This window comes from Drosophila navojoa, chromosome 5, assembly GCF_054131105.1.
Source record: "Drosophila navojoa isolate 15081-1374.11 chromosome 5, UAZ_NAV_1.0, whole genome shotgun sequence".
In the NCBI taxonomy this organism is placed as follows: Eukaryota; Metazoa; Arthropoda; class Insecta; order Diptera; family Drosophilidae; genus Drosophila; species Drosophila navojoa.
In genome coordinates this window covers 17,928,414-17,953,696 of record NC_142893.1, presented here as the reverse complement: position 1 = coordinate 17,953,696, position 25,283 = coordinate 17,928,414, and the positions used below count along the sequence as shown (strand labels likewise).

The 25,283-nt window shown below is 46.6% G+C and overlaps 3 protein-coding genes and 1 long non-coding RNA gene across 6 annotated transcripts in view; 2 read left to right on the top strand and 2 right to left on the bottom strand.

Annotated features, from left to right (window-relative positions):
• Positions 1–14,601, top strand: part of LRP1 (LDL receptor protein 1) — an 80,031-nt gene extending 65,430 nt beyond the window's left edge. For 2 of the 3 annotated variants that reach the window (XM_089262015.1, XM_089262014.1), the window contains 12 exons: positions 30–1,788; positions 1,856–2,151; positions 2,213–2,568; positions 3,041–3,306; positions 3,378–6,120; positions 6,877–8,914; positions 10,153–10,539; positions 10,602–11,415; positions 11,472–12,036; positions 12,099–13,425; positions 13,488–13,614; positions 13,684–14,601. In XM_089262015.1, the coding sequence (XP_089118141.1) occupies positions 30–1,788; positions 1,856–2,151; positions 2,213–2,568; positions 3,041–3,306; positions 3,378–6,120; positions 6,877–8,914; positions 10,153–10,539; positions 10,602–11,415; positions 11,472–12,036; positions 12,099–13,425; positions 13,488–13,614; positions 13,684–13,836 (10,831 nt within the window). In that variant the 3' untranslated portion in view covers positions 13,837–14,601. Of the gene's footprint in view, positions 1–29; positions 1,789–1,855; positions 2,152–2,212; positions 2,569–3,040; positions 3,307–3,377; positions 6,121–6,876; positions 8,915–10,152; positions 10,540–10,601; positions 11,416–11,471; positions 12,037–12,098; positions 13,432–13,487; positions 13,616–13,683 lie in introns of those variants that run through there. The other variant, XM_089262016.1, reaches the window with a different exon arrangement.
• A 2,604-nt stretch (positions 14,602–17,205) lies between these two features.
• Positions 17,206–17,957, bottom strand: LOC108652835 (uncharacterized). The gene has a single exon (XM_018103033.3). It carries the CDS (start codon positions 17,654–17,656, stop codon positions 17,264–17,266), a length of 393 nt encoding a protein of 130 aa, XP_017958522.1. The 5' UTR covers positions 17,657–17,957; the 3' UTR covers positions 17,206–17,263.
• A 313-nt stretch (positions 17,958–18,270) lies between these two features.
• dpn (deadpan) lies at positions 18,271–23,049 on the bottom strand. Its single transcript, XM_018106950.3, has 3 exons — positions 22,354–23,049; positions 21,596–21,691; positions 18,271–20,002 (listed from the first exon to the last, which is right to left on the bottom strand). The coding sequence occupies exons 1-3, from the start codon at positions 22,477–22,479 to the stop codon at positions 18,800–18,802; spliced, it is 1,425 nt and encodes a 474-aa protein (XP_017962439.1). The 5' UTR covers positions 22,480–23,049; the 3' UTR covers positions 18,271–18,799.
• LOC149091136 (uncharacterized) lies at positions 20,000–21,315 on the top strand. The gene is made up of 2 exons (XR_016197006.1): positions 20,000–20,295; positions 21,136–21,315. It is a non-coding gene; the product is annotated as an uncharacterized LOC149091136 (long non-coding RNA).
• Positions 23,050–25,283: the final 2,234 nt, after the last annotated feature.

The following is a 25,283-nucleotide window of genomic DNA, read 5'->3' as shown; positions in this document are numbered from 1 at the left end:
TCCTCTTCTTCTACTTCTTCTTCTTTTAGCAACAATGCGGATGAGTTTGGCTGCGAGCATGAATGCGGACATGGGGAGCGCTACTGCCGCCCGATCGGCTGCTATGGAGACATGCACATTTGCGATGGGGTCAACGACTGTGAGGACTTTAGCGACGAGGCGAATTGCAACCAGACGAAGAGCGACAATCATCCGCTTGGCGGCTGGAAGGAGCTCGATGAGTGTGCGCCCTTCGAGTTCGCTTGCTCGGATCCGTTCGAGTGCATACCAGAGTTCCTGCGCTGCGACGGCATCAACCACTGCTTCGACAAGACGGACGAGGTGAACTGCACTCAGCTGAAGCCGAGCAAGTTTGACATGAACGAGACGGTCGTCTGTGAGCATCCGGATCGCTTGTGTGGCTTCAGCAACAAGTGCATCACCGTGAGCCAACTGTGCGACGGCCACAATGACTGCGAGGACACCACAGACGAGGGCTTCCTGTGCGCCGACGAGCTGTGCAATCACGGCCACGAGTGCTCGCACAACTGTCACAACACGCCCGAGGGCTACATCTGCTCCTGCCCGCCCCACCTCTACCTGCAGCCCAACGGCAAGCGGTGCAGCATGCAGCACGCCTGCGAGCACTGGGACACCTGCTCGCAGGTGTGCGAGAGCAGCGGTAAGGGCTATGCCTGCCAGTGCCTGGAGGGCTACGACCTGGCCTACGACAAGTTCACGTGCAAGAGCACCGCCCCGGATGAGCCCTATGTCATCTTTACGGATCGCCAGGATATACGTGGCATCAATCTGAAGACGCTGACCGCCAGCAGCTTTTACAATGCGGTGCGAAACATCATCGCATTGGACTTCCTCTACAGCAACGAGTCCAGCCTGGACATCTTCTGGACAGACGTCATCGACGACAAGATCTACCGTGGCCAGCTGGTTGGCGAGAGTCTGCGCAACGTGGAGGCTGTGGTGCGCTCGGGTCTGTCCACCACGGAGGGCCTGGCTGTGGATTGGATTGGCAAAAATCTCTACTGGATCGACTCGAACATGGACCAAATTGAGGTGGCCAAGCTGAATGGCAGCTTCAGAAGAACTTTGATAGCTGGCAACATGGAGAGTCCGCGCGCCATTGCGCTGGATCCACGCGAGGGTCTGCTGTTCTGGACCGACTGGGATGACAACTCGCCGCGCATTGAACGCTGCAGCATGGCCGGCGAGGGCAGGCGCACAATATCCACCAATTGGCAGCTAAGCGCCGGCTGGCCCAACGGCCTAACGCTGGACTACACGCAGAAGCGCGTCTATTGGGTGGACGCCAAGTCGGACTCGATATGCAGCACCAAATACGATGGCTCCGAGCATCATGTGGTGCTGCGCAGCAAGGAGATGCTGGCGCATCCGTTTGCCATCTCCGTGTTCGAGAACTATGTGTACTGGACGGACTGGCGCACGACGTCTGTGATACGAGCCAACAAATGGAATGGCAGCGATGTGCAGGTGCTGCATCGCACCCACACTCAGCCCTTTGGCATCCAGGTGCTGCACTCCAGTCGCCAGCCCTGGGACCGCAATCCCTGCGGCGACAACAACGGCGGCTGCTCCCACCTGTGCCTGCTGAGCGGCCGCGGCACCTTCAAGTGCGAGTGCCCGCATGTGATGCGCCTGGATCCCTCAAACGATCGCAACTGCGTGCCCAACGAACAGATCCTGCTATTTGTCATAGGCGAGGAAATCCGCGGCATTGATCTCCAGCAGCCCAATCATCATACCATACCCACCATTCGGCAGTCGCCCAGGGTGAGCATTGAGCAGAGTTCCCAGATTGAATGACTTAACTTATTAATCATTTTTTATTCTTTCCCAGCTCGTGGCTCCACAACGCATTGACTTTCTGGTGGAGGACAGTCACATCTACTGGTCGGACATACAGCAGAATGAGATCGCCAAAGCGGGCATATCCAGCGGACTGATTGGGCCCATTATCAACACGAACATCGACAAGCCCTACGGCTTTGCCATCGATTGGATAGCCAAGCACATGTATTTCTCCTCGGGTCAGTTTGTGGGCACAATTCTGGCCAGCAATCTGCAGGGCGAGTATACCACGCACATACACGAGAACCTCAACATGGTGGACAGCATCGCCTTGGATCCGGCCAAGTGAGTTCATTCATTTCCCATAATCGGGTATTTTTAACTAATTTCCATTCTCTTTGCGCAGTGGCAAAATGTATTGGATTCACTCCACCCATGACACCTCGCTGTGGAAGCTGGAACAGTCGAATCTCGATGGCTCCGATCGTCTGCTCATACACACGCACAACAATAGCATGCAGAGTCTGACCATGGACTTTGACTCGCAGCGTTTGTACTATGCGTACGATAACTCGGGCATTGCCTACTACGATATACCCAAGAACGAGACGCACATCGTGCTGGAGGCCAGCCCGATCACGTCGGTCAACTCTCTCACTGTCTACAATGGCACGCTCTACTTTCCCGAGAACATTCAGAGCGTCATCATGCACTGCGAGAAGGAGCAGTGCTTCAACATGTCCTTCCTGCGTGTCAATACAAGTAGGTGGAGAAAGTGCTTTACCTTGAAGTGAGAGAAGGAGGCGTGAATGACCCAATATATATGCTTGATTAGAAGGAGAAGGAGGCGTGAATGACCCAATATATATGCTTGATTAGAAGGAGAAGGAGGCGTGAATGACCCAATATATATGCTTGATTAGAATGACGCATTGAGTCAATTTAAGCCTTTGTCTGTCTGCTTGTCCGCATATTTAAATGCTTAGATCTCTGGGCCTACCAAACGTAGACACTTTAAAGTATTTGATTAGTTTCCCATTTAGTACACCCGTTTTAATGCTATTAATGAAAAACCTATAGTAACATGATACCCTTTCTTTAGTCGAAAATTATTATAGACCAGCCCTTTTTAGTATATTGTTAGTATCGCTCATTCAGGGAATTTCCTACAAGAGTTTTCAAACTTGTTCTCATCTCTACTTTACTCTCTCCTTCTTTCGTTTTACCCATACAGAGAGTATTCAGAGCATGAAAATGTTCTATGCTGAGGCTCAAACGGGCACCAATACCTGTGCTGGGCCCCTGCGCGGTGGCTGCGAGCAGCTCTGCCTGGCCACCTCGGCCACGGACCATGTGTGTCGCTGTGCTCTGGGCTACGACGTGGAGCCGAACAATCCAACCCGTTGCGTACCGCGCGCTGAGTTTATATTCTACTCCATTGATGTGCTGCAAGGCGTCGAAATGATCGATCCCAGCGAACAGTTCGAGACACCCAAACCGGTATGGAAGGAGTACTGCAGCATGTGCTGGAATCTATTTTGATAAACCTTTTCTTTTACCTTTCAATTCAGGCTCTGGTGCCCATCTCACGCACTAGCTTGGCTACCTTTATCGAGTACCATGCCGCCACGGACATGCTCTACTGGGGCGACAGCGAATTGGGCACCATTTCGCGCGTGCGTCGGGATGGCAGTCACCGGGAGACCGTGCTGGAGGCCATCACTTTGGCCGACTTTAAGCATCAGGATTGGCTGGGTGGCATCGCCATCGACTGGATTGCGGGCAACATCTACTGGAGCGACATGAAGCGCAACATCATCGAGGTCTCGCGTCTGGATGGCAGCCATCGCTATGTGGTTGTGGCCAACGTCGAGAGACCCACCGCCCTGGCTGTGGATCCAGTGCAGGGCATGCTCTTCTTTGTGACCGATCAGTACATTGGACGCACCGGCCTGGACGGCAGTCAGCTGTTCGTGCTGGTCAATCAGACGCACGCGACTTGGCCAGTGAACAGCCTGATTGTGGACATGGATGCCACGAAGGTCTATTGGTGCTCCAGAAATGCGCTCATGAAGGTGGACTACGATGGAAATTTACGCGAGGAGCTCTTGAACGATACGGTCAACGACATTGTGGCATTGGCCAAGCTGGGAGACTACCTCTACTGGGCGGGCAACTCGTACAGCATAGGTTTCATTAAGGTAGCTCCACTGGCCAATCTATCGCAATCACGCGAAGTGCTCCGACTCGAGCAGGATGCCATCAGGGATCTGAAAATATACTCGAAGCGTGTGCAGCAGGGCACGAATCCGTGTGCCCAAAACAATGGAGGCTGCCAGCACCTGTGCCTCTACAACGGCACCAACACCATCTGCGCCTGCTCGTACAGCCGACTCGCGGCCGACGGGCTGAGCTGTGAGCCGTACGACAACTTCCTGCTCTTCAGCTACCGCAGCAACATCGAGAGCATCCACATGACGGAGCACGCCAACAAGAACTGGCCCGTGCAGATCATCACGAACGAGACGCTGATGCGAAATGTGGTGGCCATCAGCTACAACTACGAGGCGCAGCTGGTTTACTACTCGGACGTCCAGCTGAGCACCATCAATCAGGTGCACTTCAATGGCAGCGGCCAGCGACAGCTGATCATGCAGCAGGGGCGGGTCGAGGGCCTGGCCTACGATATGGTCAACGACCAGCTCTTCTGGACGTCGAACAACGATGCGGCCATACGCAGTCTGGAGCTGCAGTATGCGTCGCCGGAGGCCGAGAAGAATCTGCCGCATGTGCGCAATGTGCTGAGGCTGCAGAGCAAGGACAAGCCGCGCGGCATCTCGGTGGAGCCGTGCCTGGGCATGATCTACTGGACCAACTGGAACGAGGAGTCGCCGAGCATACAGCGCGCCTATCTGACGGGCTATGGCGTCGAGCGCATCATACGCACCGACATCAAAATGCCAAATGCCCTCACTCTTGACCTGGAGCACCAGCAGCTGTACTGGGCTGATGCGCGCCTGGACAAGATTGAGCGGGTCAACTATGATGGCACGAATCGAGTGGTGCTGGCGCATACCACGCCCAAGCACGCCTTCGCCATGGCCGTCTATGGGGATCTGTTGTTCTGGACGGACTGGGTGCTGCACGCCGTGGTGCGAGCCAACAAATACACCGGCACGGATGTGCTATTCCTGCGCGAGAACGTGCCCCGCCCCATGGGCATCATAGCGGTGCAGAACAGCAGCATCAACTGCGACGCGAACCAGTGCAAGATACTGAACGGCCTCTGCGAGGATGTCTGCATCCTGAGCAAGGACGGGCTGGCCAGCTGCCACTGCACCCAGGGCGTGCTGGCGCCCGATGGACGGCGCTGCATTGCCCCGATGCACACGAACTGCGGCAAGTCGCAGTACAATTGCCACTCGGGCGAGTGCATACCGCTGGAGCTGACCTGCGACAATGTGACCCACTGCCTGGACGGCTCCGATGAGCTGCGCAACTACTGTGTGATCCGCAAGTGCCCGGAGAACTATTTCATGTGCCAGAATCATCGCTGCATTGCCCAGGAGCAGACCTGCGACGGGCTGCAGCAGTGCGGCGACGGCAGCGACGAGAGCAGCCTGCTCTGCAAGTGCCAGCCGGAGCAGTTCCGCTGCGGCAGCGGCGAGTGCATCTCGCGCAACTTCGTCTGCGACAACATGCGCGACTGCCGCGACTTCAGCGATGAGAAGCACTGCCCGCAGCGCACCTGTGAGCAGGGCGACACGCTGTTCGAGCACTGCGAGAACAGCACTCTGTGCATCATGCACTCCTGGCGCTGCGACGGCGAGCCGGACTGTCCCGATGGCACCGACGAGCTGAACTGCAGCAACAGCACGCGCGCCTCCTGCGAGCTGGGCCAGTTCCGGTGTGCCAACGGGCGCTGCATCGCCGCCGGCTGGCGCTGTGACGGCGAGAACGACTGCATGGACAGCGTGGGCGACAAGGGCAGCGATGAGCTGAACTGCCGCACCAGCTGCCAGGTGAACCAGTTCAGCTGCGACGACGGCTGCATACCCAGCAGCTGGCAGTGCGACGGCAAGAGCGACTGCAAGGACGGCACCGACGAGGGGCCGCAGTGCCCGAATCGCACCTGCCGCGCCCATCTGTTTCAGTGCAAGAGCTCCGGCCGCTGCATCCCACAGAAATGGGTGTGCGACGGCGAGAAGGACTGTCCCAGCAACGGCGATCAGGGCGCCGAAGATGAGGGGCCGCACTGTGGAGGCGTTGCCCACATACCCGATTGCCAGCCACCGGCATTCCTGTGCAGCACTGGTAAGTCACATTATTATTTAATAAATAAATTTTTAAAATATATAAATAAATAAAATATAAGTAAAACAATATTACACAAAATTATTAAATTCTAATCTATGAATGAATGAAAAATAAATTTTAAAAATATAACAAAAAATTAATAACAATTAAAAATATATATATATTTCTTATAATATAAATATATATGAACACATTTAAATTAAAGTCATCAGCTATTTATTTAAAAATTAATTACGATAAAGAAATTAAAAATAATATGTATATTTTTATATTAGTATTATTATTAATTTAACTAATCAATTAACATAAATTAAAAAATTAAATTCAGCAGTTAAAAAATTAAATAAATAAATTAATAAAAACTATAAAAACCTATTTAAAAATCACAAAAAATAATAAATATACATAATATTAAATTTTAAAAATTGATAAAAACTAAAAAAAGATAATACTATATATATTTTTAAAAAATAAATAAGTTATTAAAAATATAAAAAAATTGATAAAAACTAAAAAAAGATAATTAAAATATTATTAATATTTAAAAAAAAATAAATAAGTTATCAAAAATATTACAAAAAAATTGATAACAACTAAAAACAAAATGTAATGAAAATATTATAAATACTTTTTAAAAATAAATAAGTTATTAAAAATATTATAAATAACAAAGAAAATTAATATAAAAAGTAATTATTTAGATAAATTATACAATTAAATTTTATAAAAAAATGTTGCATCTCCTTGCCGCAGGTCAATGCATAGACTCCCATTACGTGTGCGATGGCGACGAGGACTGTCCCGGCGGCGACGATGAGTACGATGGTTGTGAGCCGCTCTATCATCCGCATGCTTGTCCGGGCGGAGCGCTAATGCATCACTGCCAGGACAGCATGTGCATCTTCAAGAACCAGACGTGCGACGGCAAGCCGGACTGCGGCGACGGCTCCGATGAGCTGCCCTCGCTCTGCATGCACACGCGCGCCTGCAACGGCGCCGACGACTTCCGCTGCAAGAATGGCGCCTGCATCAGCGCGGATCTGCTGTGCGACAGACGGAACGACTGCGGCGACTTCTCGGACGAGGAGCTGTGCAATGAGAACGAGTGCCTCAATGCGGACATCTGCGAGCACGAGTGCGTGGACAAGGTGGTGGGCTACGAGTGCCGCTGCCGGCCCGGCTACAAGGTGCTGCCAAAGAGTCCGCACCTCTGCACGGACATCGATGAGTGCGCCGAGCAGCAGCCTTGCTCGCAGACCTGCATCAATACGTACGGCTCGTACAAGTGCCTGTGCGCCAAGGGCTACGAGCTGCGCGACCATCACACCTGCAAGGCGACCAGCAATGTGACGATGAAGCTGATCTTCTCGAATCGCTACTACATCCGGCAGGTGAACCACACGGGCAACGGCTCCATACTGATACACTCGCTCTCCAATGCCGTCGCCTTGGACTTTGACTGGGACAGCCAGTGTCTGTACTGGTCGGATGTTACCAGCACTGTGGCCACCATCAAGCGCTACTGCCCGGCGGAGAACAAGACCCAGACCCTGCATCAGGCCATGCTGAAGAATCCGGACGGACTCGCCGTCGATTGGGTGGCCAAAAACCTGTACTGGTGCGACAAGGGCCTGGACACCATAGAGGTCTCCCAGCTGGACGGCAAGTACCGGCGCGTGCTCATCAACGAGCAGCTGCGCGAGCCGCGAGGCATCGCCCTGGATCCGTATCAGCGGCACATCTACTGGTCCGACTGGGGCGACAATCCGCATATTGGCAAGGCGGGCATGGATGGCTCACAGCCGCGCATGATCATACGCGAGAATCTGGGCTGGCCAAACGCCCTGACCATAAGCTTCGAGACCCAACAGCTGTTCTGGGGCGATGCCAGAGAGGATACGATTTCGGTCAGTGACTTGGATGGCAATCATACGCGCCTGCTGCTGGCGCGCAGCATCAATCCGGCTCTGAATCTGCATCACATCTTCGCCATTGCCGTGTGGGAGGATCGCATCTACTGGTCGGACTGGGAGACCAAGTCCATTGAGTACTGCAACAAGTATGATGGCCAGAACTGCTCCACGCTCATCACGACCATACACAGGCCCATGGACCTGCGCGTCTTCCATCCGTACCGCCAACAGCAGCCGATTAGCGGCAATCCCTGCCTGCACGCCAACTGCTCCACGCTCTGCCTGCTCTCACCGGAGCCGCCCTACTACAAGTGCGCCTGTCCGAACAATTTCGTGCTCGCCGAGGACGGACGCACCTGTCGGGCCAACTGCACGGCGGCGCACTTCGAGTGCGTGAATACGTACAAATGCATTCCGTTCTACTGGCGCTGCGACACGCAGGACGACTGCGGCGATGGCAGCGACGAGCCCGAGACCTGCCCGCCCTTCCACTGCGAGCCGGGCCAGTACCAGTGCAGCAACAAGAAGTGCATCCATCCGTCGGCAATCTGCGACGGGGTCAATCAGTGCGGCGACAGCTCAGACGAGCTCAACTGTGACAAGTTCACCTGCTTCGAGAACCATCTGAAGTGCGAGGCAACCGGCAATAGTTCCGCCTTCTGTGTGGACAGTGTGAAGCGCTGCGATGGCGTCAGGGATTGCCCGGGCGGCGAGGACGAGGCGGGCTGCACGCCACTCGTCTGCAAGAAGGATCAGTTCCAGTGCGGCAACAATCGCTGCATGCCCTATGTCTGGGTCTGTGACGGGGATATCGACTGTGCCGACAAGTCGGATGAGACGAACTGCGATCACGTCTCCTGTGGACCTAATGATTTTCAGTGAGTTTTAAAAAATCCATTTCACACTATAGAATATAAATATAAATAGATGTATAGTTGAGTTTACTATTGGCAAGCTTTAAAATGAAATTTTATACCTGGAGTAAATCTGAACGAGTATTCAGAATTCGGTTAAACTTTATTACTTAAGATTTGTTATGAGTATTTTATTTGTAATTATTATTCATTTCTATTATTATTTATTGTTATTACACGTTTTTTATTGTTTATTGTTAGTTTGCTAGAGTGTATATTATATTATGCTTTATATATTATATTGTATTAATGAATTCATTAATGAATTCTTATAGCACGAATTTTTACAGTCAACAGTAATACTCAGTCGGTAGCTACTTTCTTGCCTGTTATTTTTTACTATTATTTATTCATATTATCTATAATGTTTCATTATTTATTATGATTGGTATTAATTTGTATTATTATTTATTTAAAATTATTGTTTGAGATTATGCATTATATTATATATTTGAATTATACTATACTATGGGTATTCTGGTGCCTGTTATTATTTACTATTTATTTATATTATTTATAATGTTTCATTATTTATTATAATAGTATTAATTTGTATTATTATTTATTTATATTATTTTTAAAATTATTATTTGTGTGTATTTATAATGTTTTATTATTACTTATAAATGTTATTCATTTTAATTATTATTTATTTGTATTGTTGATTATTAATCTTACTATTAATTGTGATTATACTACATATATTTAATCAATCCATTATTATTATTTATTTCATTCATTATTATTATTTATTTAATTCATTATTATTGTTTATTTAATTTATTATTATTATTTATTATTTTATTCATTATTATTATGGATATGCTGGTACCTGTTTTTGTTAACTATTTATATTAATTATAATTTTTTATTAATACCTTTAAATGTTATTTATCATTTTAATTATTATTTATTTGTTATTATATAATAATAGAATTATTATTACTATTAATTGTGATTATACTACATATATTTATTTAATTCATTATTACTTATTTAAATCATTTTTATTATTTATTTAATTTATTATTACTATATTATATTTATTTATAATTATTTAATTTATTATTATTATATTATGAGTATTCTGTAGTCCGTTATTATTAATTTATGTGTATTTTTTATAGTTATACTATATAAAATATATATTACTTTATTATAAATAATTATTCATTGTATGCCTAAAATTGAATCACTTGCAGATGCAACTCGGGTCGCTGCATACCGCTCACTTGGCGCTGCGACGACGAGGTGGACTGTCCAAATGGCGAGGACGAGCCGCCCAGCTGCCACACCTCGAAGGCCACCTGCGATCCGACGTACTTTAAGTGCAACAACTCCAAGTGCATACCCGGCCGTTGGCGCTGCGATTATGAGAACGACTGCGGCGATGGCAGCGACGAGCTGAACTGCCAAATGCGCAACTGCTCGGAGAGCGAGTTCCGGTGCGGCACAGGCAAGTGCATCAAGCACGACTTCCGCTGCGACGGCGAGATTCACTGCGACGACAGCAGCGACGAGATCAACTGCAACATCACCTGCAAGCCCAACCAGTTCAAGTGCGCTGCCTTCAATACGTGCATCAACAAGTGAGTTGCCCTCAGCTGCCCATGAAATAGTGGAGGAGTTAATTCCCAATCTTCCCTTTCAGACAGTATCAGTGCGATGGCGACGATGACTGTCCGGATGGCTCCGATGAGGTGAACTGCACCTGTCCGCCGGATCACTTCACCTGCGGCAACGGCAAGTGCATTATGTCGCGCTGGAAGTGCGATGGCTGGGATGACTGCCTGGATGGCAGCGACGAGAGCTATGACACCTGCGCCCATGTCCACTGCCACTACAATGCCTTCAAGTGCGCCAATCTGTTGTGCATACGCAAGTCGGCGCTGTGTGATGGCGTCAACGACTGTGGCAACAACGAGGACGAGTCGGATCAGGTGTGCGCAGCGCTGCCCAAGTGTCGTCACGATCAGTTCCAGTGCGAGAACGACGACTGCATCTCGAAGAACTTCCGCTGCGATGGGCAGTACAACTGCATCGATGGCTCCGACGAGATGAACTGCCAGCCGCCGGTTTGCGGCTTTGGCACCTGCTCACAGATCTGCATTGAGAAGAAGGCGGGCCACTACAACTGCAAGTGTACGACGGGCTACTACAAGGGCGGTGCCAAGAATGCCACGTGCCTGGCCTCCGGCCCGGATCAGATACTGCTGCTGGCCTCGGAGCAGGAGTTCCGCTTTATACTGCCAGCCAAGCAGGAGGGCACCACGGTCGTCGGCTTCTTCCAGACGGACAGTCTGAAAATTGACGTGTTCGATATACTGATCAGGCCGAAGGACACGTTGCTCTTCTGGATCGACTCGCATCACGGCAAGGTGCACACCATGAAGATAGCCACGCCCCACGTCGAAGGCACGGGCGTGCGGGTGCGTCGCGATCTCAAGGAACTGACGGCATTCAATGTGAGTGAATTATGATTCCCGAGAGACTTAAATTAATAGCTTCTCTTTTGCCGTAGATACCCGATCTGGATGATCCCAAGTCCTTGGCCGTGGATTGGATAACCCAAATGGTTTACATCGTCGACTCGCGCCACAATCAAATCATTGCCACTGACATCGAGGGCAAGAAGTACATCTCCCTGGTGTCCACGGGCATGAATCCCACGGACATTGTGCTGGAGCCCGAGTCGCGTGTCATGATTTGGTCCACCCTAGAGAACGGCATACTGGTGGCCTCGCTGGACGGCACCAACAAGAAGAGCCTGGTGGAGCGCGATGTCGGCTGGCCAATCAGCCTCTCCATTGACTATCCCACGGGCCGGCTGTATTGGGCGGACTACCGCAAGGGCACCATTGAGACGTGCCGCCTGAACGGCAAGGAGCGCAATGTGGTGCGACGCTTTGGCAACCGCGAGAAGCCGCAAAAGATCGACGTCTTTGAGGACTATCTGTACATCAAGCTGTACGATCAGAGCATCATCAAGATGAACAAGTTTGGCAACGACAACGGCACCTACTTGCTCAAGGGCTATCGCTCCTCCGACATTGGCATACTGCATCCGATGAAACAGAATCGAAATAGTGAGTACAGCCTTTGGATGACTGGCAGAGTGTCTATAGCTAATATATGTTTCCATTCGCAGTAAGCAATCCTTGCGCCAAGGATCCCTGCAAAGCGCTGCGCGCCCTTTGCATCCTCTCGACAGAGACGGCCAGTGGCTACAGCTGCAAGTGCCCCAACGAGTACGTGATGACCGAGGAGGGCGTGTGCAAGGCGCACACCGATATACCCAACTACTGTCCGCTGCTCTGCAACTTGGGCACCTGCCAGGTGATCAATCACGTGCCCAAATGCGTCTGCCAGCCGCAGTATGAGGGCGAGCTGTGCGAGCATTACCGCTGCTCCGGCTACTGCCTGAACTTTGGTCTGTGCACGGTGGCGCCACAGCTGCCCGGGCTGCAGGATCCGCCGCCGCTCAAGTGCACCTGCCCGCCCAACTGGTCGGGCGCTCGCTGCGAGGTGTCTGTCGCCGACTGCCAGAGTCGTTGCCACAATGGCGGCTCCTGCCTGGTCACCGAGGCCGAGGGCATGAAGTGCAGCTGCCCGGACATGTACGTGGGCGATCAGTGCGAGCACTGCCTCAACCTGACCTGCGAGAATGGCGGCATTTGTCGCGAGACCCTGACGGGGGCTCCGCAATGCGAGTGCCCCGATGGCTTCACGGGCAAGCGCTGCGAGTTCAATGAGTGCGCCAACTACTGCAACAACGGCGGCACCTGCATCATTGGCGCCAAGGGGCAGCGCCAGTGCAAGTGTCCCAGCGGCTACTACGGGGAGCACTGCGAGGCGAACTCCTGCCGCGACTTCTGCCAGAATGGCGGCACCTGTATAGATCGTGGCCACCGCCTCAGCTGCACCTGCCCCACGCGCTACATTGGCGAACGCTGCGAATCGGATCTGTGCAAGAGCTCGATACCGCCGCACTTCTGTGATGCCTCCACGCAGCCGTCGCGCAATCCCTGCACGGGCCTCATTTGCCAAAACTCTGGCACCTGCCATGTCATCAAGGGCGTCGCCATGTGCAACTGCACGGACCAGTGGAACGGGGAGTTCTGCACGACGAACGTCGCCGACGACAATCCCTGCGTGCGCTACTGTGCCAACGGCGGCCTCTGCCATCTCAACCAATACCGCCTGCCCCACTGCACCTGCATCGGCGAATGGCAGGGCGACTTCTGTGAGCTGCCGCCGCACTGTGTGGGCGAGTGCAGCGTCTGCCGCACGGGCAGCTCCATCAACGAATGCCTGTGTGAGAACAAGCGGGTGGTGCCCTGCCTGGCGGAGAGCGCCGTGGCCCTGAGTGGGGAGCAAGATCACAACGAATCCGCTGGCATATTGTCTGTGCTGGCGGTGCTCTTAGTGGTCACGTTGGTGCTCATGCTCTTTGGCGCTGTCTTCTATTTCCTCAAGTAAGTCTTGTGCTTGAATATGGAATCTGTTCTACATAGTAATCTCTTTTGTTCACTTGCAGAAAACATCGCATTGCACAGCCCTTCTCACATGCTCGGCTCACGGACAATGTGGAGATCATGCTGACCAATCCCATGTACCGCGGCGACGCCGACGAAGCGCCGCCCTTCGCTCACGAAGACGACAAGGTATGCAGAGCACTCAATTAGCCAACGCACACACACACACACACACTTACGCCCCATTTTTATTTGCAGGGCAACTTTGCCAATCCCGTGTACGAGTCGATGTACGCGGATGCCATAGCGGAGCCAGCGATTGCAGAGATTGCGCACAGCACGGCGCCGGATGAGAGAAAGGGTCTCTTGCAGCACACGCACGACGAGACGCACACGCCGGACATACTCTGATGATTGAGTCGAGCCAGCCATGATCAAGAGCGGTGCTAAGCACACTCACCGATTGTTGTACACTTAACACACACACACACATATACTCACGCACACATTGAAATCCAAATGCAAACCGACTTGAACACGAACAATGGACTGATAGCGTAGCCATATTACGAATTTTGTAAACCTTTTTTTATTGTATACAATTTATTTCCTTTATGTTTGTTGGTGGTAGTGAGAAGGTGTAGGGGGGTCGGGAGAGCGCCGTCCATCCAAAGAGCGCTGAACCTAATTAGCAACTGTGGCATCTCCTGGCTCCTTGTTTCATGTCCTTAAGAAAAATGTCCTTATATTATAAATTGAAAATCATTTCTGATTTCTTGTTGTTGTTTTGTTAAAGCGCCTTTCTCTAATTGTCGCAAAGTTTACAACAAATTCGCCTTCTTTCTATAAACTGATTTCATTTAATATGAAACTCTCATATTTGTGCATTTGTAAATTTTTCTAGTTCGTAGACTTAGTTAAACAAGTTCAAGTGCAGCTATAAAAACTCAATTTTTGTAAATATTTTATATATATAAAAAACAAAACAAAACAAAACAAATGGCAGCCTAGTTAACATTTAAAACAAGCACTAAATATTTTGCCAATTAGTGAAAAATATTATTATAAAAAATAAAAAAAACAATTACAAATTAGCAACCAATTGTAGAAGCAAAACATGTTTTTAAAATCAACAAACTCATGTAAAATGCATTTAAACTAATTTATTGAGCACAAACGAAAACCTTTAAAACGCACAAGCGCAATAAACGAGCAACTAGGAAAGTAAATACAGAGAACAGACAGAAGACAGACAAAACATAACGAACAAATTGAATAGTTTAAATATTTCAATTATCTGACTCAACGCGGATATATAAACAGCATATAGTATATATATTATAATACATTATTTAGTTTGTCACGTTTTAAAACAATCGAACAAAAAGCGATATCCTGTATAAAACGAAAAAATAAAAATCAAATTAATTAATTAAATAATAATGCTCAGTCAAAAGCCAAATTTTAACCTATACAATGTAAAAATTGAATAACTATAGAATATATCTAAAAAATGATGTATGGTTAAGCTAAGTGCAAAGTGTTTACTGGAAACGTTCAATGTGCACAAAATACATTCAAGAGCAATTGTAAAAACAAATAAAAGAAAATTCAGAATAAGCGGCAAGTGTTTTTTATAAATGGTGGGAAATATAAAAATAATATATATAAAAAATATTAGCATTAATGTATAATATTATATATTCCTATATTAATCTGATAGTTTATATAAAAGTTATTATAAATATTAATATTAAAATATAATATTAGTTTCAATATTAACAATAATAATCTGTATAGTCCTATGATCACCTGAGATATACGTTATATTATGTAGGAAGAAATTACTTAATTTCTTAAAGATATCGCAGCCTCATCAGAGTATTAGTAGAATATTGTACACATTGTCCTTTGCGTCTACATCTTTTGTCAATTTTTATTTTTGTATTTTTAAGTATTTTCTTATCTAAAAAGATATGTATATACAAATTATTTACTCCTTTCCAACTTCCGACCAAATCTTGCCATATGGTGCTCATGCAAAGGGTTCCCTTCAAAAAAATCTCAGCATGAAACGGAAGTAACTTTCGATTTTCCTCGCTGCAGCCTTTTCTTTTCCCTTTTCACGCATAACAAAAAGAGAAAAAGGAAACCTAGGATGGAAAATCGACAGCAATTTGTTTCCTGTAATATGCCACAAATCATACGCGTGATATTCGAATTTGTAACCACTCAGAATTTTGTGTTCACTTCCCCCGTTTTTCTTCTTTTTTTTCTCGTATATTTCAAGTGCGCGACGCGTGGGCACTTCCGTCTCAAATTCGAGAGGCGTTTACCTGAAGGACTCTATTGACCCCATGGAGCCTTGTGGCTGGGAAAATATTCTTGGCAGATCGCAGAACTGATTTCTTTGCATGTAGCTATTACGCAAAGCTGAAATCTGGCTGCTATCTCACGCATATTTGCTGTGGGTTATTGATATCTGCTCCTTTATTTCCATTTCAGATGCACTTGTTGGACGCACAGGACCCGAGCACGGTTATCAGGGCCCATTCACAGGCATTTCACATTGGGTCGTGTGAAAAATGCAAGCGATTTGAATTTGCTTCGAGACAGGTAGACGGTAAAATTCATTTCATCCTTTGCTGTGGCCAAAAAGGATCGCATTCGGTATATGTTAAATGCGTTCCTCTCTATGTGTGTGTTTGTGTGTGGGAGTGTGAGAGAATTCTTGTTAAGCACTGCATGACTTTGTTGTTTGTTTGTTTGCAAGGATATCTCTATTATAATACCAATGAGATTTCTTGGGTTTACACCGAAATTAAGTGTGGGAAAAAAACAATGTTTGCAACAATGTTTGCCAAGTTAATTGCAATTAAATAGATTAGAGATAGAGATGCTACAGATATGCGAATTAGAAACTAGTTTATCGTGAGGGGTTTCTTCGAAAATTTGAGTATCCTGTGTGGCGCCGAGACGTTGCCATTGCGCAAATTAAACCAGAAATTCCACAAGTCCATGGACAATAGAGATAATTTCTTCCTGGATTTTGTATTTTTTCTTAAATATAACCAGTTTCTCAGCAACTGCGCATTTGGCATAGCGACCCACTTGGAGGCAACAATCTATGCAACTCTCTGGCCATGAGCTGTGCCAAACGTACTTCAATGCCAGCATAAAAAAGATTCTCATGCCCAGGGAAACGAAATCAAAAGTAAAAACAAAAGTGATCGACCGTAACGAAATGCACAAGAATTTCACATAGACAAGCCGACGACCAGAGAGAGAGAGAGAGAGAGAGAAACGATCGCAGCATCAAATCACAGCAAACACAGACAAAGAGAAAAAGGCTCAACAGAACAAGTGCAATGCAAACACAGGCGCAGGTCCTGCGAGCCACAAAGCAAACAGCGAGGCGAGCAGAGAGATAAAGGATCTCGAGGATCTCTGTGTGTGTATGTGGTGGGAACACGACGAACAAGTGCAACGGTATTTGGAGACTGCCAAAGGATAATAGCACTAAAAGGAAATGAAAATTATGATAATTCTGTTCAGTTCGTTCTCACAGCAGATCGGGTAACAGCAGCCGACGCCGTGTTGTTATGATTGAGTGTGGGAAGGGATCGCAGGCGATCGCGACTTGAAGGGACTGCGACGGGCGAGAGCTGAGTCCGCTGTGTCGCTCGACAGCCACACGCAAGGCAGCCGCAGGACACAGGCTCCCTGTGCGGAAGCCAATGCGGAAGTGTTTTAAATTGGAAAACCTCAAATATAAATGCGTAGAGAGTGAAAGGATGTAAATCAATTTATTGAACAGAAATGCTCGAAATCACTTTTACTATGACTTCTCAATGTGCTGCGTATAGCCAAAGAGTTCCTTTAGCAAATTGTAGATAATCATTTGCTTCGACACTGCCGACTCGTATTTCATGTAGTCCTTCAGGCGATGTTGCTTATAGAGCTGATCGAGCAGCTCGTACAGCTCGAGTTCCAGAGCGCGCAGTGAAATCTCCAGCTCGGGCGTATGCGTGCCGGAAAGCAGCGCTTGGATATATATATTGCTTATCTTATCCATGGCCACATCCAGGGAGTTGAGAATGGGATCAGCTGAGTTCTCTGCGAGAGCAGCGGGTCCTGCGAGCTTGGGTGAGGCGCGATACTGAGCCTGAGCCGGTGCTAGGCACAGTAGACCGACCAGCCCGAGTTGAGCTAAGACGAATTTCACTAGCATGGTGATAGAGACTGAGTTTTCAACTTAAAACTTTATCGTAAATCGAGGCACGCCTGAGGCTCACTGCGTGCTCTGCGGCAATAACTTTTGTGTGCGAACTTGTGAAAGTGTGATGCCGGTAAAGTCAAACCAGATCTGCTTATATAGAGAGCGCGCAGTAGCAATCAGCTCTATCAGTCCATTGAATCATTGCAAAAATGAACGCGAAGGTCAGTTCCGTAACATAGAGTTTATTATCAGCGGAAGCTTGTGCAAGCATTAGCTTCCGTTCGGCTTGGTTCAAATGCAAATGGGTCAAGGTTGAATAGGGTATTGGAAATTTACAATAATAATATAAATTGTAATAATAACAAAAATATATTAACTATGCATTAAAATTTTGTATAATTAAAAATGAATAGTCAAATATTTTATAATAAATATATGTATTGTAAAATATTTAATTTTTTAATTTTAAAAATTTTAATTTATAATTTATAAAATTTTATTACTAAAGAAATGAAAATATTTTATGTTTAGCTTTTTTGAAGCATTTTGGCTTCACTTTTTATTTGTAAATATTATAGTTTAATATATATAAAAAATAAATAAATAAATAAATAAAATGCATAAAGTTTTCTTTTATTTTAACTTTTCGTTTTTATTTGTTCACTCATTCAAACTTCATAAAGTTTATGCTAAAATTATAATTTTAATAACCTCTACGTAACTAGGCGGAAAACATGAAAGACTTGAGGCTAAGATCTACATAACTTAGTGAAAGAATGCTGACAATTGTAGTTTGATAAAAAATATTTAATACTAAACAAGAAATATGACAAGTTGCTAAAATACATAATAATTATATTAATAATAGTAATAATAATAATAATAATAATAATATTAATAATAAAATACAAATACAAATACAAAAAAATTACACAAAATATACACGCTTTAAAAAATCACAGCTGAACTTAAAATTGAAATAATCGAAATGTGAAAACTGGAAAAACTTAACTGAAAACTCGAATACGTCAATGAAAATTGCAGTGGAAATAAATTAACAAGAGGGGCAAGAGCATGAGTAAACATGAGAGAGTGAGAGAGATAAACTTAACATAAGATAGAGACAATAATAATTCGGGAACAGCCGCTGCTGCGTCACCAGGGCCGCCAGGCGGAGCTGGACTTCTCGCTGGCTGCAGCCAGGAATTTCTTAGACGATGGTTCGTCCGACAACGAACAATCGCTAGAATCGGCCTGCTCCCGCTCCAGCTCCACCTCGCGCTCCCGCTCCCGCTTCATGCTGCCCGCCTCCTGGCCACTGGTGGAGCTGACTTGCTGCTGCTGCAACCGGGAGCTGTTGTTGTTGCTGCACAGGGAGCCGCTGGTGTCGTGGCTGGCGGCGCTCAGGTTCAGGGAGCCGCTGCTGTTGAACGAGGTCTCGGCGCTGGTGGGCGGCGGCGTGGAGAAGACGCCGGCAAAGCTGTGCTGCTTGGCCAGCAGGAGCTCCGCCTGGGCGGCACTCGCCGGGGAGGCAGCGCGCGACTCGTCGCCGTGACTCTGACTGGAGATGGACGAGATGGGGCTGAGTGGTGGACTGCTGGCGGTGTTCTTGGCTGCGGCGTTGACAACTGCCGCTGCTGCTGCTCCGACTCCTGCTACAGCTGCCTGTAGCTGGGTCTGGACAGGCGCTGAGGGCTTGTTGAACGCGCTCAGCCTGAAGCTCTGGGCGTAGTCGTTGAGATGCGTGGGATTGGCAATGCTGGCTAGCGCTGCGCTGGCGGCATTCACAGCTGCTCCCGGTGGCCAGACGAAGGGCGCCGGCGCTGGAGCCGCAGTTCCGGCCGTCGCTGTATTCGGCATGATCAGCGCAAACTCGCCCGACGGCAGGCGCGAGGGTATCAGATGAAGGCCGCCCATCTGGATGGCCGGAGCTGCCGGGGTGATGCCGTCGCGGCTGCTGTTGCTGCCGCTGTTGTTGTTGTTCAGGTCCTGGGGCAGCGGCGGGAAGAGAGGCGCCGCCGTCGCAGCAGCGGCCGTGGCGCCCGGAAACATGGCCGGCGGCAGTTGGCCGCGATAGCCGCTGTTGAAGTTGCTCATCGAGCCGATCTGCTCCAGGCTGTTGGCACAGTTGTTGAGATGGGCGCTCAGGCGCTGGCGCACGCCCGGCTCGATGCCCTCCATTTGGCTGACGTAGCGATTCACCTCCTCGGCGCACTCGACGAAGCCCGTCTTGAACTTGTGCACCACGCTCGGATCCGTCTGGATGGCCATGTTCAGCTGCTGGCGCTGCACCGACTGCAAATGCTTCACCGTCATCTCGAGTATGTCGGCCTTCTCCAGCTTGGTATGTCGCGCCGGCTAAAAATGGTCAGGAAGGAACAGAACAGAACAGATAATGATGAGTTTCATGTCGTTCACAGGCTTGGGTGTCGTTTTGGGGCTACACTCGAGACCGATACGCTGAGACGCTGAGACGCGCTAAAAGTGGGGATAACAACAGCTCTAAAGCAGAAGCCGCCCGGCTAATTGTTTTCGTGCATTGACCAGGAGCAGCGGCAGCGGCAGCGGCTGCGGCAGAGCCAGAGGCTGGCCAAGACCCTCGGACACAAGGCCCTATAGCAAGTTCAATGCATGGGAAACAAGTGAAACACGTAAGCTGACAGCCGAATGGCATGCAGGCACTCAAAATACCCTGTACTATACTCTATAGATGATGGGTTAGTTGCAGAAGCAAATGAAAGTATAAGCTGAAGCTAAGAGCTTTAACTTTCATCTGCTGGCACAGCGCATCTACCCCTTTGGCTGTCCGTCTACAGCTACAGGGCATTAAAAGTGAATGATGCAGACGCTCAAGCACGTTTCTTGCCTCATATGTCCAACTATTTGTAATCTACCTCTGTTGCTGTTCTACACTCCACTCCAGCGAATATCACACGCCCCAAAGCCGCGCGACGCTTAAGCTCGGCGAGAGGGAGAGGATGAGCGCGAGAGCGCGCGAGAGGGCAGTGCGAGTGAGGCAGACAGGTACACCGCAATCTGTTTGGCACTTCTTCTGTGTACGTTCGTTTATGCTGCTTCGGCTTCTGCCTCGGCTTCGGCTTCGGCTTCTGCTTCTGCTGCTGCTGCTGTCCGCTGCCCGCTGGCTGCATATTTTGCAAAAGTTTCCCACGCAGGTCGCCCGCTTCGCTTAGCTGCCCTCTGCTGCTCCTCCTCCCCCCCTCTGGCCATTAGCCCCTGCTGCCGTGCGCCGTCTTCTTGTCATGTCTGCATCTTTTGTTTACTTTTGCTTTTTCTTCAATGTCTTTCTTATTTGATTTTTGGTCGTTGCCTGCAGAATTCTGCTACACTGGCGTCGGCGTTGGCGTCAGCATCGACATCGACATCGACATCGACGTCGGCGTCTTCGCTTCTATCTCATATTTTTTGTGTGTGCGATTCTTCGTTGTTTTATATTTTTACTTTTTTTTTTTTTGTGTGTGTCTTTCTCACAGCAGGATCCGCCGTTGGCTCCTGTGGAAACAGGTTTACGGTCTCGCTGTCTGAGATTTCTGCGTAATTTCTCGACTTGTTAACACTTTTGGTCTGACTGACTCGCCATCATCGGCAGCGTCATCGTCGGCGCTCTCTTGTAATGATCATCAATAAAATTTAATACTCAATTAAACTGTTGACTCGATTCGTTCGTTTTTTTTTTTTTTTCGTTTTTTGTGTTTTGTTTTATGTCTGCGCGTCTGTGCGTCTGTCTGTTGTAGGAGTCTTGTATCCTTTTGTACTTTTGCCGACGCCAGACACTTGAAATTTTTGAGTTTCTGATATTTATGGGTTTTATGACACCATTTATAAGGAAAGTGCACCAATCTCGAGCATAGTTTCTAAATCAGTAAGTTTCGCCCCATATTTGGATTTATATTTTTTTTGTATTTTTTTATGTGATTTCCTAAGGATACTTACGTCTTTCTTCATTGCCTCCAGGATCAGCGATTTGAGCTCGTTCAAGCAGTGATTGATGCGAGCGCGTCGCCGCTTTTCCATAATGGGTTTATTTGTCTGTAAAAGTAAAATAAAGTTATTAAATATTGCGTGAAGTTAAGGTAATATGTATAATATAATTTAAGTATTCAAAGTAAATTTAAATTATGAAATTAAACCGATTTCTAGAAAATTATTTATTTCTTTAACACAAAATGCAAATGTTATATACAAATGTATATTTTTTAATTTAAGTTTAAAGTTTTAAGTAAAATATAAAAAATTTAAAATTGAAAGAAAATAAAATTTAAAATATAAAGGCTTTTATTTTAGGTATTTTAATAAAATCTAAATTTATGACTTTACAAATTATTAAAAAAAAATTAAACTAAATTTTTGAAAGTATAAAATGTAATATATTATTAAAATTTGTAATATATTTTAAAAATTAGAGAACATTTTTTAGTATATAAAATAGAAATGTAAACTTCAAATTTATTGCACTATTAAAATGGTTGATCTTTTTTATGTTACGAAAATGTTTGTGTATAGGAAATCAACAAAATTAAAATTTGTACAACGAAAAATATAAAATTTTCAACACACTCTTTAACAAATTTCAAACTATCTTCAGAGATACAGTTTCATAGGACTCTAAAACACATACATATATGCACAGATCAGTCTATGCAGATATTTTATCGCCCTATGATATTGTTATCAGCCCAATTGACACTCACTTTTCTCAGCTCCGCCTTGGAGAGGCCATTGGGATTGGACATGCGCCCATTGCTGCCGTAGCTGTCGCTGTAGCCATTGGAGCAGTCGAAGTCGTCGTCAGAGTTAAGATCGTTTTTGTAATCCATTTCTGTTTAGTTGATAATCCAAGGGAATATTGCTGCGAGTATTTAATCCAGGTGTTTGTATCGAAGCCAACGAACGTACACACACACACACACAACACAAATGAATCACAACATAAAAACTTTGGTTGAAGTACGAATTGAAGTGTCAACAAATTATTGCACGTACTTTTCTTTTATTAAAATTATTATTGTAGTGTCCGAACCGATAAAAACTTAACAAATTGTACGCGTTCTGCTTGAGTTCATTGGTGATAGTGAGAGTTCACAGAGTTCTGTTATTTTTCTTGTAGCTGCGTTTCAGGACGAGCGGCAGACAACCGCGCACACGGAACGCCAAAAGGATACTGATCCTCGTCGGAGCTGGCGCGTTGACTAAAAACGATGCGCGACGACGGCAAAACGAGTCCGAGGCGGCTCGTTTACCTGAGCAGCGACGGCGACGGCGACGACGACGACGAAAGCGACAGCGACAGCGCAGGCGCAGGTAGCCAAGAGAGCGGCCGTTCGTTCGCTCAGCAGCGCATTTGGGGTGGTTATGCACACACGCAGCCAGACGAGAAATTCCAGCGCAGACGAAATGTGCTCAAACGTAGAATGACTCAAAGTGAGTGAGTCAATTCACACGCACACGCTCTGTGTGCTCGCTGTGTGTGTGCATACACGTCCACACGCTCGAGCGTGTGTGTGTGTGCATTGACTTTATCACTCAAAGAGTTGTCGAGTGCATTGAATTCTGTAAGAAAGCGAGCAGAACATAGAAATGTGTCACTTCGAAGGCTTCATTAGTCAGTGCTTAGCTCTAAATTAGTTTTAATTATTAGCTGAATAAATAAAAATAATAAATGACAACCCAATGGCACTACTTCTATATTCGCGAACAGAAATTATAAATATATAGTTTAAAATAAATAAATATTATAATTAAACTTAAGCAAAACATTAATAATAATTCTATTCAAGTAAAAATATACTACAATATTTTTTAATTGTGTACAAATTTAATTTAAATCAAGTAAAACTATATAAATACATTAATAATAATTCTATTCAAGTAAAAATATACTACAATATTTTTTAATTGTAATCAAATTTACTTTCAATAATATAATATTTGATATTTCAAATGAAGTTAGTAAATTATGAATGATTATTCTAAATATTTGATAGATTTTTCTTATATTTCTCTTAAATGTTGGCGAATATTCTAATTTAATTTAAATAAAAGAAAAATGCAATAACATAATATTTTGTATGCCAAATAAATTTGGTAAATTATTAATGCTTATTCTAAATATGTTATATATTTTTTTTTTTTACATATTTTTCTATAAAACTGACTACACACACACATATACACACATTTCTCAGCTATAAATGTCAGCTGTCTCAAGGGCAAAGCAGTTTTCCTTGTATGCAGTATCCAGGTACGCTGGCGCATTAATTTTCGCCAGCCACCCCTTAATCAGGGCTGATCATGAGGCGCAATTAATTAAAAATTCCTTCAGAATGTCTTGTCTTGCGCCTGGCTGGGCCGACAGGCAGCTGTCCTAACACACTTCGGGCGACATCGCAACCCCCCCGAAGACGGCTGGCCGAACGTCTTCAAGGGGGTTGCGATTTTTGTGGCCTGGTCACGGGTCAATCATTAGTTGTTCCTACGAAGCTTACCTGATATCAGTCACTCAGTTTTATGATGAATGCACCCCAAAAAAGCCGTCAAGGGCTCAAGGATTTTTATTGCTTTACAATGTTGGCTGGCTTAGGCGGCCATGCAATGCAAGAGAATTGTCAATAGCCCGCTTTCTGGGCCATGCGCCAGCTGACGACAGCTGGCCAAGCGAGATCTCTCGGTTAGCCAGACTTTAAAGCGCCTACCATAAAAACTATTGCGCCGCCTGGCAACCCTGATTGTGCAAATCAAGCGCTCCGATTGCGCTCAGCTGGCGCGCTGCCCAATGCTCGAGTGCGAATTCCGAGTCGTAAAAGGGGCCAGAGTTGCGTAAATTGAATAAACACCGCCACTGTTGCCTATGATATCTAGCTAAAGTAGTGTACGTACATACATACATACATATATGCAAATATATGATTATTATTATTACTATATTAGTGTTGTGGTTAAGCCCAGAGTGCAGAGTGCTGCTGCTGCTGTAACAACCCCCTCGTTTCACTAAACGATCTGCTGCGATCTGCTCTTGCTGCATAAGGAGCGCAAAGTTTTTGGCCAACTTTTTCCCACGAGAAAACTCAATAAAAGTCATGAGCTGGCAGAATTGATGAAAGAACAGAGAAACGAAACAGACGAGACTCATCACACATATGGGCGTCAGTGGCAGTGGCAGTCGGACTCATGCATGTGCCTCAATGTGGATCATTTCGTCTGGTCAGAGTCAAACGTGACGATCGCCTCAGTCACACACACACACACACACACACACTCATGCGCAGTCTGTTGTCCCGGCTTGAGAAAATGAAATTCTATAACAAAAAATCAAAGTTCAATATCAGCCCCAAATCGCCAAAAGCCAGCGTCTGAGTTACTTTGGCTTCCATTCGCCAGCTCGATCTGGGGATCAAGGTAAATGCCGTTTAGTGTGGCACGATCGCTGCGCCGATCGGTAGCCGTCGACGTCTGTCCGTATGTACTGGGGCTTCCTTATGCCTTATTTTTAGTTGCGTTTTGGCTTTCGTTTTTATGCCCCAACGCACGATTTACACATTAAAACACTTTAATTTTTATTGTATCGAGCGATTGCTTCCCTTTTTTTCGCTCTCCCTCTCGTCGCTCCTTAATCAGTGCAGCG